Source organism: Platalea leucorodia (assembly GCF_965183815.1).
Source record: "Platalea leucorodia genome assembly, chromosome: 7".
NCBI lineage: Eukaryota > Metazoa > Chordata > Aves > Pelecaniformes > Threskiornithidae > Platalea > Platalea leucorodia.
Genome location: NC_138829.1, coordinates 19295783 through 19310533, shown reverse-complemented (window position 1 = coordinate 19310533; position 14751 = coordinate 19295783). Strand labels below are relative to the sequence as shown.

General features: G+C 38.4%; 1 protein-coding gene across 2 annotated transcripts in view; it reads right to left on the bottom strand.

Moving 5' to 3' along the window:
• The window catches only part of TTC7B (tetratricopeptide repeat domain 7B), a 145470-nt gene that overhangs the window by 118625 nt on the left and 12094 nt on the right, over nucleotides 1–14751 (bottom strand). Inside the window, exons 2-3 of one of the 2 annotated variants that reach the window (XM_082317035.1) lie at nucleotides 4644–4798; nucleotides 3330–3498 (exon numbers count right to left, since the gene is read on the bottom strand). In XM_082317035.1, the coding sequence (XP_082173161.1) occupies nucleotides 3330–3498; nucleotides 4644–4798 (324 nt within the window). Of the gene's footprint in view, nucleotides 1–3329; nucleotides 3499–4643; nucleotides 4799–14751 lie in introns of those variants that run through there. The other variant, XM_082317036.1, reaches the window with a different exon arrangement.

Below are 14751 nucleotides of genomic sequence, written 5' to 3'. Positions count from 1 at the left end.
TCTTAGCTTTGCTCTAGATAAAACAGAAAACTGTTTTATCAAATGCTTTTTCTCTGGTTTTGTGTGAAATCTAATTACAAGCAGATGGGGGAAAAAACTAAACAACAGATTCAAATAAATATTCTCATGTTTTTGCAAATACTAAGTAGCCCGTTGATTTGAAAAGCACCATCTTTTCACTTCTATATTTTATATGACATTTAAAAATTACCCTACTGAATTTCTTCAAGTAAGTCTTTGAATCTAAGAAAATTCTGTATTTAATACGAAACCTATGATTTTATTAATGCTCCAACTATCCCACACAACTCTTTCTACATGCACATACAGAGTCATTAGTCAGAAGCACAACATCAAAATCAGCTTTTTCCTTAAAGTAAAGAAAACACTAGATCTAATCCAGAACTGGATTCTATTGGCACAAAAAAAAAAAAAAAAAAAAAAAAAAAAAAAGAATCAGTGTAAGGTCAAAAAAATACGCCTGTCCACGAAGTTAACCACATAAAAGAAGACTGTCCTCTACTACGCTTCCATTTTTAACTCCTCAATTTGAAGAAATGGTGAAGAAAGGCAGGAAAATATCAGAATTACACTACATTCAGCGTACTGTGTGGTAGCTTCCTCCTCACAACTTTTGCATGAGGGATATCTAAACAGTGCTGAGTCCTAACCTATGCTGATTAAGTTTCTGAGGCTTTGCTTCATGCAATCTATCACCTCTGAGGTTACAGAATGAAACCTCAGAGTGAGAAGGTAAGCACTTGGAGGTGGTCCCACCTTAAATAAGGAAAAAATTTTAAGGCAATTAAAAACTACCATTAGTTATCTGCCGTATGCCTTTGCCAGAGGTAGGTAAGTACATCAGTATCAGACCACTGCACAATAGGATACAAGACTGTAAATCCACTGGAACTGGATTTGCCCCAAACTGGACTGAAATGGGGCAACTAAAACAGGTATCTAACTGTCTTTGTGCAGGCTGCCGCACTGAACAGCGAGGCCAGGCTGATGCTTGCCAACAGGCAGCACAGACAGGCCCTCATTGCTTAATAACATGGCGCTATGTTCCTGACTGCCAAAGAAATAAAATCTAAATACTCAGAAGAGTTTTATCTTTATATAATCAGGTTATCCTTGAACTTGCAAGCAGAAATACAAATCCTCATGAAGCATAAAATCCCTGTAAGACTAACTTGTAGTAACTTAGTTGGGTAATACCTACTGAAGAGACTCTGAATTCAGACTGAAAGTTTTACAGTCCACTCTTACAAGGAGAAAGAAGAAATTCCAGGGGGAGGGGGGAAGAGGACGAGAATTAACTATACACTATTGGGTAGAAATATATGCTATTTACCTGTCAATTACTCTAAACTTATCTAGACTTTGAATACTAAATTTAAGACTGCTCTGTGACTTCTTCCTCATTCTAGAACACAGAGAAGATGATATTCTTGCAACCCGCTACCATGGGAAGATGGGATATTAAATTTTATTAATCTTCCATTCAAACTGGAAACATAGTTGCAAAAAAAGATGATTCTGAGCACGAACAGAAAAAAAAAAACCACAATAGTTTGTTCGGTTTGCTCAGTTAAACTGGAAGCCAGCCACCCAGCAGAAGTGACCAGACTAATGAAGTTTGATCAAGATTAAATCAGGCTTGATATGAAAGATTTCAATGTTTAAGTATAAAACTTGAAATCAGAAGCAAAAAACCCCCACCACATCTGGCAGAAGACATGCTGGTTTGCCTCTCACTCTCTTTTTTTTTTTTTTTTTTTTTTAAATAAGCTGAACCTACAAAAATTCCAGGGTAGAAAAGATACATATTTTACTATTTTCTAATAAATTATTTTTACATTAAGTAAAACTAATAATACTGTTCCTTTCTGCAAAATCAGTGCCTTTATTTTTCATATTTTTCAACTGTTATATATCCTTATGAGGTCAAATAAAACAGAGCCAGAAGAGTTGAGCTCTGGGAAAAGATTCAGTTAAGTTACTGGGACTCCTTGGAGATATAAGCAAATTTAGGTAGTTAAAGTTGATCAAGTCCAAGATTGCATTTTCATGGAAAGAACGTGACAAATTCAACAGTCTTCCTCATAGATTTAAAAAACAAAACAAAACAAAAACCACAACCAAAACCCACAAAGCTGAGTGGAAGTCTACCCATACCAAACATTGTCAAAAAGCCCACACAGATGCTGTATGAGAGAACTGGGCAGATTTACGTCATACATAAGAACTCCCCAGGTACTCCCTTCCCACTTTATTCTAAATATTGCCCAGATTTAGGAAGCATCCTTTTGTCTCTGCTACCAGTTAGTTCTCTTCTTTCCTTGACATCTCTATAGAGAATGATTCATGCTTGTCTAACATTTACTAGAGGACTGTGTTGGTGGAAAACAGTCACTCTCTTCCAAGACTAATGTTAGAAACAATCCTTGACCAGTTGTCAGTGAATGCTATTGAAGTCTCTCTTAAATTGTGTTTGCTGACTTTGACACTCCTCTTGCCATAACAAAAAGCATATACGCACACCAAACCCAAGCTTAAACACAGCAGACCAAAACAAACATTAAGACACAGTAAATTCTAATAAACCTACGGCATACAAACTGCCACTTTCCTCAAAACACTGACCCAGCTTACAGCCATTAATGAAGTTTCTAAACTGAAGTGGCACTGCCACCTTAAGACACAAGGCCAGCATTACAATTTTCACTATATTAGACTAGTTAAAAAAAAAAAAAAAATTAACTTCACTTTTGGAGTTTTTTTTTTTAAAAAGATATTCAGGTAAGAAAAAATAAAAAATAAAACTGTGCAAGAAATGCACTGCTTTAAATCATTTAATCATGTTTTTCTCAATTAAGTAGCAATTTAGTTAAGCAATTGAGCTTAGGTTGAGCATTTTAACATTCAGTAAAAGGCATCACGGTGAATCAAGGTTCTTCAATTTGGCCCACAGAAACTGCAAAACTGCACTACTTTTGTAACTCTTAACTGTCAGCAATAGTGATAATACTTTCAGTATCTAGCCACAGTTATTCTGACATTTACTGAAGGACATTTAAATACATACATCAAAAAAATTTGATTGGGTTAGAATACAGTTTGAATACTAATTGAGGTAAAAGTCTCATCAACCTAGCACAAACTCTGAATAATTTAAAGGAGCCAAACCATCCTCTTATTTATCTACAAGTGTGGTACTCCACCACTGTGTTGATGATATGCATGCCAAAAATTTAACTTCAGAGAAGATGTGAATTAACATTTTAAAAACTATTTCCACATTATTGTACTGGAAAGAGCAATCTCACCTTTAGTAGAGTACGCTTCAGCAATCATCCGTAGCCTATATGGTGGCACTGCAGCTAGCTGCAAGTCATCAACTCCAACTCTGGCATATGTGTTCAGAGCTTCTTTGTAATCACCTTCCACATAGTTTAGCTTGGCCATAATTAGGTTAGCTTCTTGTAAGAATTCTGGCTAGAAGGAAGAGGAATAAGAAAGGTTTTTTTCCTGAGAAAACACACCTAATTCTTTCTGACAATTATTTGGTCTGTTTTCTATATATATGCACTGTAGAAACCTTCAGGATATTTCTTGTAACAGAGTAACAAACCAACAAAATTCTGTCTTCTTGTAATATTTGGGAAGCTTGCAGTAGGAGGTGAATCCACAAAATCTCACTCCACCAAGCTACTGAAAAGCATTACCAGTCATTTTATATATTCACATATTTTTTTACACATCCACCAGAAATAACTCTGTCAGGATCCAGCTTTGCCAGGTAACAAAACTATTTAAAGGCAGCCTATCATTACAACCCCCCCAATGACTTTTTTCTAACACCACAAGCACAGTTGAAAACAACGTAGCATCAAAACTTAATGATATATGTTCCACAGCCTATATATTTAAGTTGCACGATCTCCAAGTATCAGGGAAGAAGAAACGTCTTGAAAAAAGGATTCATGGAAGAATGAAGAAAGAAAAGGAAGAGAAATTAATACTCCCACAAATCACAGGAAACAAAACTTTACAGGTGACTGTAAAACAAGGTCCTTTTGATCTCTCAAGAGGTGGACACTGAGTACAGAAAAGATAAGCTGATGTAGTAGCTACAATAATAGCTAAGCAAAAAGGGGCCAGAATAGTTAAGAACATCAAAAGGCTATGACAGAAAATTGCTCTCAAGTATTAACATCATTTTCCACCCCCACAAACGTAACTTAAGGAATCATTCCTGAATACTTAAGAGACTATTACAGAAATTTGTTAAGTATTTCACATTTTGCTAACATTTCTATTTAATGCACTACAAAGAACAATATAGTTATATACCCCAAGAAAAACTTCCACAAAACAGGTTGTAAGTACTTCACTTAAGCATCCCAGAAGTCAATGACAGTTTTCTTATTCTTCTAATGAAAGAAGATTTGAGAAATTTATCTGAACAAAAATCCATGAAGAAACAAAGAGCCATGAAATAGCATAGTGCTGATGATGTTCTGGGAATAGCAATGATGATAAAACACCACACAAGCACTTTCCACATTTTTCTCCATGATCAGCAGAGTACTCCAGTCAATTTCAGCTTTTCTAATTCTTGCTCAGACTGACTTACATACCTTTAGGTTTCCCCTATCAAGTGCCGCCGTGAGATGTTTCCTGACCTCAGTCAGCTTTGGCCGGGGGCCCAGTGGACTACTACTCTGTTTTAGAGCGTTTTCCTTCAAAAATTGTTCTAGTTTGGACTCCCCAAGAAGAAGTTCTGCCATGTCATCTGTAAATAAAAGCGAACACATGAAATATTAGAAATAATTTTATTTCATTAACATTTCAGTGGAGGCAGCCATTGCCTGAATTTTAAATACAAACTAACCAAAACAAACACAGAGTCAAGTATTCAGATTTAACACGAGTCATGTGGTACTTTATTTTACTTTTCAATTTATCTTTTACCTGCCTGATTCATTGTAGAATCAAGTCTCCTGTGTTTTAAGCTATAATGAATTAGAACATTAACCTGAAGTCAGCATTTGGCTCTGAGCAACCTGATCTAGTTGTAGATGTCCCTGCCAATTGCAGGGGGGATGGACTAGATGACCTTTAAAGGTCCCTTCCATCCCAAAGCATTCTGTGATTCTATGATCCTATGATCCTATTCTCCTCTTCCCCCTTAAAAAGCAACACTTGATTCAAAAGCCTTATGTAGCTTTCTGAACATAACAAGATATACTTCTGATATTCACTTTACCAGAAAAATGGTGTGTGTTTCACAAAATGCCTATTGTAGTTTCAAATACAAATACTGAGAGATATTGGATTAATTTATGCAACTAGTTTTGAGTTACATGTCCCTCAGGATGCCTTTGATCACCATTCGTATCTTGGCTGTAAGAATGAAGATATCACTCAGACCTTGTTAAGGCTCCAGCCATCCCAAGTCTTCAGTATGAAAGTCCATTTCTAATCATTCTCCCCTTGTCTTAGGAGGCATACCACCACTTCTCAGACATGAAGGTAGAATGTAATACCAGGCTGGCTCAGCAAAGCTGAGCTGCCACGCTTGCCGAAATGCAAGAAACTAGTTATCCTCTACCTTGCCCTTATCCAGGATCACTAAACTTATTTCACTGAAACATGTTGAGTAGTTCCTCTAGTGAGAAGAGAGCTGTAATAGTCATCACCTCACTATCTGGGACTTGAAAAGACCAGATCATGTCTTGCAAACAATGTCTGAGTAACTCAAATTTGAACTAACAATGAATAAAGTAGATTTAAAAAAGGGGAAAGGCAAAAAGCTAACGATCAGAAAAGTGCTCATCACCCTCATAACCTTTAGCACTGTCCTTAGAGGTTATGGGAAGGGGCGGAAAGACCAGGACATGCAGAACTCGGTGTTACTGTAGAGGAAAAGCTTTGCCTTCAGAAGTATAAATGCATCAGCATTATCTCGCTTCTCAGCAAATTTCAGTCTCATGTCAGTGGGACTAGTACACGACCAATGTACAATGCCATTACACACTAAGTTATAAGGACCAGTGCTGCCCTGTAACACGCCCTATCAAGTAGAAAGACAAAATCCTACAAATTTTTTTCTTAAAACCTCCAGCTAACTGCTGATTCTTAAACCACAGTTTCTTCAAGAGAGAGTTTAAGAGACCAGACAAATAGCAAAAGCATCAAGGGAGTGCTTATTTTTCCATTTATGTTTTTTATTTGGTGTTCTGGGAAAGATATCCATGGTAATCTGGACATTTATTTGTTCTCAACTACCATTCACTCACATTTACTGTTCAAACACTACTGCAGAAGGGAGAGATCTCAGCATCCAGATGAAGGCAAGCCACACCACAGATGCAGCCTGGTTACCAGCCTGCTTAATTCTCTGGCTTTCAGACGACAGTTGTCAAATCCATCAATCTTAAATTTGCAGTAACAGTTTCATTCCTTTGCCCACCAAAGTTTCTCCTGATACTTCAGCAATACTCATCTAATCTCTACAACAAATAACAACACCAAATAATCTGAAGTGTCATTTTCTACCTGCACTTTCTTCTTTGAAGAGCACCTTTATGCCTCTTCACGTGCGTTCCGTTTTGCCTAAACTGTGCACTTTCTGCTCAACTTATCCTCCTGACAACAGCACACTCTGGATACAGCTTTGATACATGCTAGCCAAAAATATCAGTTCCTTGAAAGATAAGGAAGTATCTCCCTGGTGCACGCTTACTTTAGAGACATTTGAAAAAACAGTGACACTTAGCATCTTTCAATACATATCAAAGGCATACAATTCCCAGTTTTTAAAAAAAAAAAAAAAAAAAAAAAAAATTACTACCACTCAATAATACAGCTACAGTATAACAATAAAATCGTATTACTTACTAACTGCCAACGAAAAAAATGCTTTTATTTACCTATTCAATGCTCATACAGCAAACGGCACAGATTGACATGCATCAGTAAGTCCATCACACAGTTTGCACATTCCTTAACAAAAGAGTTGATCAGTTTATAAAGTTTGACTGAAATGTTTTAATCTCAAACACCTGATGTACAGTTTAACAAAACAAAGAAGAGAAGTTAAACTTAAGTTCTGACAAATATAAAGGCTCAAAGTTTGTACACTACAGTATCTTAGATACAGGTTAGGGTATGCTGCATTGAAGGTTAGCTAAACTCCTTGCAGGATGGAAATTCAATGTTTGTGAACAGAACTAGAATGAGAAGGTTCTATGGTAAATAAGAAGTATTTTGGTAACGCACAAGAAATCCATTGTTAGCCACAGAAGGAAACAAGTGAGTTAAAGAGGACTTTAGCACTTGATCTATCAGGACTGAGCACATTTATAACTTAATACGGCTTGCAGAGTCTTTCCCGTGTTTAGAAAACACGGAGACAAGAAAATTCTTTACTACAGCATAAGTTTTACCCATACGTTATATCAGTGTACAGTAGAAAGCAGGGAAAGGGGCAGTAGATGCTCTCGGCATAAGCACCTGGAGGGACCAACGCCAGGCTTTGAAATCCCTTGTCCACAGCCTCCATTGCTCTACCACCTTGTAGCAGCAACAGCCACCAGCCCTGTCAGTCATGGTCAACCGCACTCTCCTAGGAAAGGGCCCAAGGCAGAGATCCCAGACTGCCTCCCACCCACAGCCATAGGCCAGGACTCTGGCAGGCTCAGAGCCTGCCTGAAGACTGGGTTGAGGTTGGCCAGAGGCAAACAAGTACGCTTGGCTCCCTGGCAAAGAGCAAGAGAGCCAGCTAGAAACATCCCCTTTTATTGCACCCAGCTCATCGTCCTGGACAACACCACTCACCTGTAGTTTGTGCAACTGCCATTTTTCATTTCATAGGCTCTCAAAACTCCTATCATTTGAAGTTTCTTCCAATATATTATACCTGAAATTTTAAATCCTCTGAGGAAATAAAAGTAGAGAAGGACCCAGTTTGTTCCCATACATTTGCAATGTTATCGGCATAATTCCAGGAATTTTTGAAGCAATTTACACTAATTTTGCTACTTTTTCATTTAACTCTGTTCAGCAAAAATGAAAAATAAAAGATGTTTCAATGTACCAAGTGAAGGAAAAGAAATAAGAAACATACTTCAACATTAGGGCAGGCAACTCAGGATCATACCCAGTTGAGTTTTTGGCATTTCCACAGATTACAAAACCCCTCCGGACAACCTTTTCAAACATTTGACTGTTCTCATTGTGGAATTTTTTTCCTTGCTATCCGTTCAACATTTCCCTTGTTGCAATTTTTGTCCATTGCTTCTGATACTTTCACTGTGCATTTTTGGGAAGAGGCCACCTCCATACTCAAGCGGGGGTGTGAGATGGCAGCAGTATGATCCCTTCTTAGCCTTCCCTTTTTAAGAGTTAACAAATGCAGCTTTCTCAACTGGTTCTCTTAGGTCACATGCTTTCACCCCCGTATCACCTTGGTGGCCCTCCACAGGGCTAACTCTACTATACCAATGTCTTTCCCGTGCTGGAGAGCCCAAACCTAGATACAATATTCCAGATGTGGTCTCACAAGTGACAAACAGTAGGGAATAATAATTTCTCTCAAACTGCTGACTACATTCTTGCTAATACAGTGCCGTATGCAGTCAGTCTTCATTGCCACAAGGGTTTGCTGCCAACTCACACTCCCTTTGTCATTCACCAGATCCTTCAGATCCTTTTCTGCAAAGCTGCTTTTTAGCCAGTTGATCCCCAGGCTACACTGTTACAGTTATTCCTTCTCAAGTACAAGACTGCGGAATTCGCATTTGCTGAACTTCATGAGTTAGTCCGTTTCTCCAGCCTGTTGAGATCCCTCTAAACAGCAGTCATTTACTACCCTCCAGTTTTCTATCACCCACAACACTACTGAGGGTGCATTCTCAATGTCTACATCACCAAGAAAAATACTTAACAGTACTGACTGCAGTATCAACACCTGAGAGGCCCCATTTGTAACATGTCACAGACCAGGTTGTTTTTTAACCTGTGGTCAAAGCTCTGAGCCCAGCCAGTTTTCCACCTACCACCTGTCTCTTCAATTGAGCTCCAAGATAAACTATGGGGAACTGTGTCCAAAGTCTAGACAAAGTTGAAGCCAACAATATCCACCGTCCCCACTTTATCCATACAGTCAGTCACTTCCCATCATCAAAAGCTATCTGGTTCATTAGTCCTTGATAAACCCATGTCGACTGATCCCAATCACCTCCTTATCCTTCCTTATCAGTTTCCAGGACACATCTCCTAATCTTTCCAGGGCTTCAGGTTAGGCTGAGCAACCTGCAGTCCCTGGATCCTCCTTCTTGACCTTCTTGCAAGTGGCCATAATTGCCTTTTTTCAGTCACCACGAATCACCCTCAGTCACCGGGACCTTTAAAAAAAATGACAGAGTCCTTGCGATGACATTGGCCAGCTCTTTCGGTACTATGATACAACTCACCTGGGTATCAGAGACTTGCATAGGCCCCCTTTGCCCAACACAGTGGTCCTCTGTCAGGGCATAATGCTCCACTTCACGAGACTTTTCCATCAAATGGACTAATTTTCCATCAATATCAACAGATTTTCTGCAAACACCGATACATATACTAAAAAGCACATATACTAAAATGGTACAGACAATTGTCACTTGCTGCAAAAAAGCAAATTTTCCAAGAGAAGCAATATCCTACAATGAGATTTTTTTATTTTTAAAGATACTCAGCATCTATTTTGTTACAGTTTATTTTCCGCATGTTCCTTCTTTTCCTTCAAACAGAAATCTTAGCAATAATTGACAAAAATCAACAGCTTGCATAGCTTCAGTTTCAAGCTGCAAACTAAACAAGACATTAAACAGACCAAATCTAAACCTGATATTTCAGATCAAATCCCCTTTGTTACAGCCTTATTCCAAATGCCACATTTCATTAGCATAGCCAAAGTATTATTATAAACAAATAGTAAAGTCAGATATTATGACCAACATTACCCTGCTCAAAGGCAGCTTTAGCATAGCACTCTGTAGGACTGCACTTTCTGCAACTGTTCCATCTCTCTGGAAATCAAAGAGTGTAAACTGCATGCACAGAAAAGATAGCTGGTTTTGTACATCAACGCAAGGCAGGTTAGTCTTTGGTGTAAGGAGTTTACGATGTGCTGTGTGAAAGGGTCTTAGAGATCAGAGGCTGCTCCAAACTTACAAAACTGTGCTTCAGAACATGTTCACAGGATGCAATTATTTGCCTTGCAAAGAATAGGTCACTGAGGGGTCCTTTCAGCACAGCCATTTTACTAATAATATTCAGAAGACTCCAGAGAGTGTTCCGAGTACACGATTTTTGTTTATGAGCGTCTGTAAAAAGGTGATTAAAAAAAGAGTGGGCCTTGAAAATAATACTTGAGGTCAGCATAGTAATGTCCTACTTGGGAGAAGAACAGTGAAGATGAATTTTGAAAATTGTATTTTTAAAGCTCGAGTGGTGACTTAGAAACGGGTAAAAATATGTCAGACTGTTTACTCTAAGTTTTAAGGGATGTGCAAGTAGATACTTTCTCCCTGATCTGTACTTATCAAAACCAAAGTATTTCATTTAACAAGCAACACTCCTCTTTCTTTCTATTCAGTTTAATGCTTCGCTGAGCAAACTTCATTTCCAAAGAAGCTTGAGAAAACACAAACGTCAAACATAGCAAGGAATCTAAATGACACTCTAAAACCAGTGCTTCAGTTCAGGAGCTGAAATATCATCAAGGCTGTTTGCAATGAAAAGAGTGAGGTCTATCATTGACATTCTTCAACACTTCAAACGGCAGAACTTCAAACGTGCCAAAGAAGAAAGTATCACACATGCCTTCCCTCTCATATGCATTCCTTTAAGTAGGTCTCAAAAATTCTTCTGGTTCACACTGCTGTAACAAGCATTTCTTTAATTAAGTTAAATACAGCAGATCTATCTCTATGGAGAGAGAGGTAAAAAACACAGCCAGACGCTGCACCAGCTGCCAGAGGTGCCTTGTTTATATAAACTGCAAAACTGTCATGGAAGCATGTGAAACAACTAGTTTGGATAGCTACAGTAGATCAGTGGATATCTTGAAGAACAGGTTAGACACTAAGGAAGAAGAAAATAAACCTTGCACAGGTGTGAAAATGTTAGGTGTGAAAATGCATTCCCTGAGGCACAAGGATTCTTGAAACGAAGTGCTGCAACCATCCCTATTACTAAAGGGAAAAATAATCATTTTGCCTGTAACCAAAGAACGGCACTGGCACATGTGAGAGCAGAGTGTAGCCATACTCCCCTCCATACTCCAGCTGCTCAACAGCTGCACCACTGAAAGAGGAAGACCAGCTCTAGAAGCTCCAATTGTCATCCATTTGTGGGGCCACAGTAGAACAAGACAGGCATAGACACAGACTTAGCACTCTGCAGAAAGTTTGTAAGATTATTCCTCTCTTGTACACAGCAGAATTTCACACACTGGGGAAAGTAAGAAGAGAGAAAGAAGAGGCCGCCTCTGGAAAATTTAATTTAGTCTCTCTCTCTCTCTTCCCTCTCTCATTCCCCCCCTCCACTCTAAGGTAAGTTTCTTCTCTCTGACAATGACTTGAAAAAAAAATTATATTGTCTCTAAAGACAGGACACAAACAAGAGCAAAGCCTTAAGTTCATCCTGGCACATACAGTGAAACTATCCAGACACCTTAAGATGAGAATCAAAGTAGTCTATAGCACCCAGATATTTGTTGCCATCACTGATGCAAATTACAGAAGCTGACGATCCGTACACTAGCTAGGGACAGTCACAGTGCAGCAACAGGTATTACACGTACTTTCCTTCAGAGTAAAGGTGGGAGAGGAGAAAACAACAGCTGCAACTTACACACAGATCCAATTAAGCATCAAAACAAAAGTTGTTCTTCTAGGTCACCCATATACAGCACAACTCACCCTTTTCCCTGTACCACTGCTATATCTCATGAGACACAGCACCGTAAGAGAAACCGTTACTGTCAGACTGGCTTTCCTCACAGCAGTGCTGCGCTCGCTCAGCTGCTGGTGACTAACACTGGAAGACAGCAGGTCACAGAATGCAAACCATACAAGTTACTGCAAAGCAGAATTTTCTTATTTACTGAGTAATTCATCTGCTAAATCAGTTGGTCGGGGCCAGATATTGGCAACAAATTTTTCAATCAAATTATGACTGAGAGAGTGCTTTATTAACAAAGCATTGGCTTGAGGCATGTCAACCATTCTGTGCCAGTAGGATCGAGCCTCAATGGTGCTTATAAACAGAATTCCAATTACGTGGACATTTCTGAAAGAAACCATTTATGAAACCACCACTCTAGCAGAGTTTTAAATCAGTTTTAGCTATCCCTTAAGACATCCTGGAATAACGTAAGTAATGTTTGAGAAGAAATTGCTTTTCTTTTTCTTCCAGCACAGTATGAGTGATCTAGATTATGCTCTTCTATGAGACACTTTATAAAGACAGAATTAAACTGTGCAAAGTTTGTAGATACCTTGAAGTCTAGCATTCTTTCAGCCAGTCTAAACAGACGTTTCAGAAGAAAAAAAAACTGTTAGTAAACAGTTTCAATACCATGAAAACCAGTTTCTCACCTTTAGAAAATTGAGATAGTTATGGATCAATATAAAATTCTTCATCAAAGTAAAGACTCCCTCTTATTCTCCCATTCGTCAGCTGAAGAATTCATTAATAACAATTACCTAGTAGTTAGGGGATATCTGATGATTTATATTACAACTGCATTGCAGAACCATTTCCTAGCTTGTCCATCTGATTCTGCAACATCACCGTATCACTGAAATAATCCACCTGCCTAACAGCTTGTCCTCTGCCTATAATCAAAGACAAGTCTGAACACCTTGGAACTGCAAGACAAACTGAAGGATGCTTTAGGTGAAATATCCATTTCTATTAGCACTGAAAGCAAAAGCAAAAAACCCAGACACTTCTACACATGCAAGCTCTTTTCTTTCAGCTTAGACACACTCATACAAAATGTCTTGAGAAGAACCTTGTGCAGACATGGCTATCCCTCTTTGCAACATGGATCAGCCCTAACCATCTTCAAAATGAGAATAAAGGCTGGCATAAATATGGAGTGGGGAAAAAAACCACACATGATGATGTGTCTTTGTAAAATAGTGTCTAAAAATATCATAATGACAGCTGCTTTGCTACTTGATTTTTAACATCTGTTTTTTGAAGCAAAATTGTTACAACAGGATCCGAAGCATTTACTCGCAGAAAAACACAGAATTAAACCAGAAGATTAATTTTCATTTATCCCAGGTCAAGAATGATGAAGAATACTTATTACTATTAGCTTAAAACCACGGTCCATCTTGAATCATCCACTGAATGACATGCTAAAATACAAAATAATCAGTTTTCTGATGAATGCTACCACAATCTCCAGGCATCTGCTGAAGAACCCAGGGGTTGTTAGCAGGCTAGGTGAGAGGAATATCTAACTCTAAATTCCTTTCTAAAAGTAAGTTTAGGGAGAAGGGGAGAGAAAAGAAAGAACGACAACACTGCACAAAGCTCAGAAAAAAAAAAAAGGGCTAACTGAATACAGATTAGAAGCTGTCTCTTGCCTGCAGAATCCCTCTCCAAGAAGTGACTTTAAAAGTTCATTCAACTCCAGAGTACACCAAGATACATCCATAGTGAATGATTAAGTGTTCTCCATAGAACTAATGAACCTGCTACCTGTTGTTCTGTGGGTACCAAATAGCTGCTTCATTAAAGTGTTACTTTTCCTGTGGTGGTTTAACAGTCTTGGATAAAAACCAAAGCAAATCACTGAAGGTTATCTAGGCCACAAGTGCCATCTATGTGGTTTCTCAAGTGTTCCTAACATTCATGCAGAAAATGTAACATTTTTTAAAAGGGCCTGATAATTATTTATTTGAGTTGTATTTTTAACATCACAAGGAAATACTTGAAAAGTACAATGCAAACACACCTCTCACAAATAATATAGTTGCTATCACCTCTGTGGCAGTAACTATGAACAACCTTGCTCCTGGTATCAAGGCTCCATGTACAAGATGTTCCTGCGCAATGAAACATCCATGTCATACTGTCGTGGTACTCTGGCAAGAATGTCCATGATCCTGTGCTAACAAACATAGTTGCACGTTATGGAGCCTTGACAGCTCAACATCTAAAAGCAGAAAGAGTATGGGGAAAACGAGTGTTTTCTTCCTTATATGCCAAATGGCATAGATTAAAAGAAGTATTTTTAGTATTTCATTTCACTCTCTTCTGAATTACACAGCTGCAAGAAAAATGTGCGGAATTAGGATAAAATCTCCTACCACAAAGATTTAAGCAAAGAGGCTCAAGCTCAGACTCAAGCCCTGAGGATCTGAATTTGAACAGGAAGTTTTTACGAATAGGAAATATAGAGCAAACTAGCTACAGAATCTGAGGTGACTGGCCAAACAAACTTTAATCTTTCCTTGTAAACAAACAGATAACAAATCTAGAAGCATGCTGTATCACTTCACCCACTCTCCGCCAAAATCTTCAGTATTTCAGGTAACATATTTCAGACTCTTGAAAAGCACAGTTGTCCAAATGCACTGAAGTCAAAAGATCACGGTTATTGTTAGCTCCAAATGAAGATACAGCATGAGGTGAGATCAATTAGATGAAGCACAGAGTTCCAAGAAGAGAAGACGC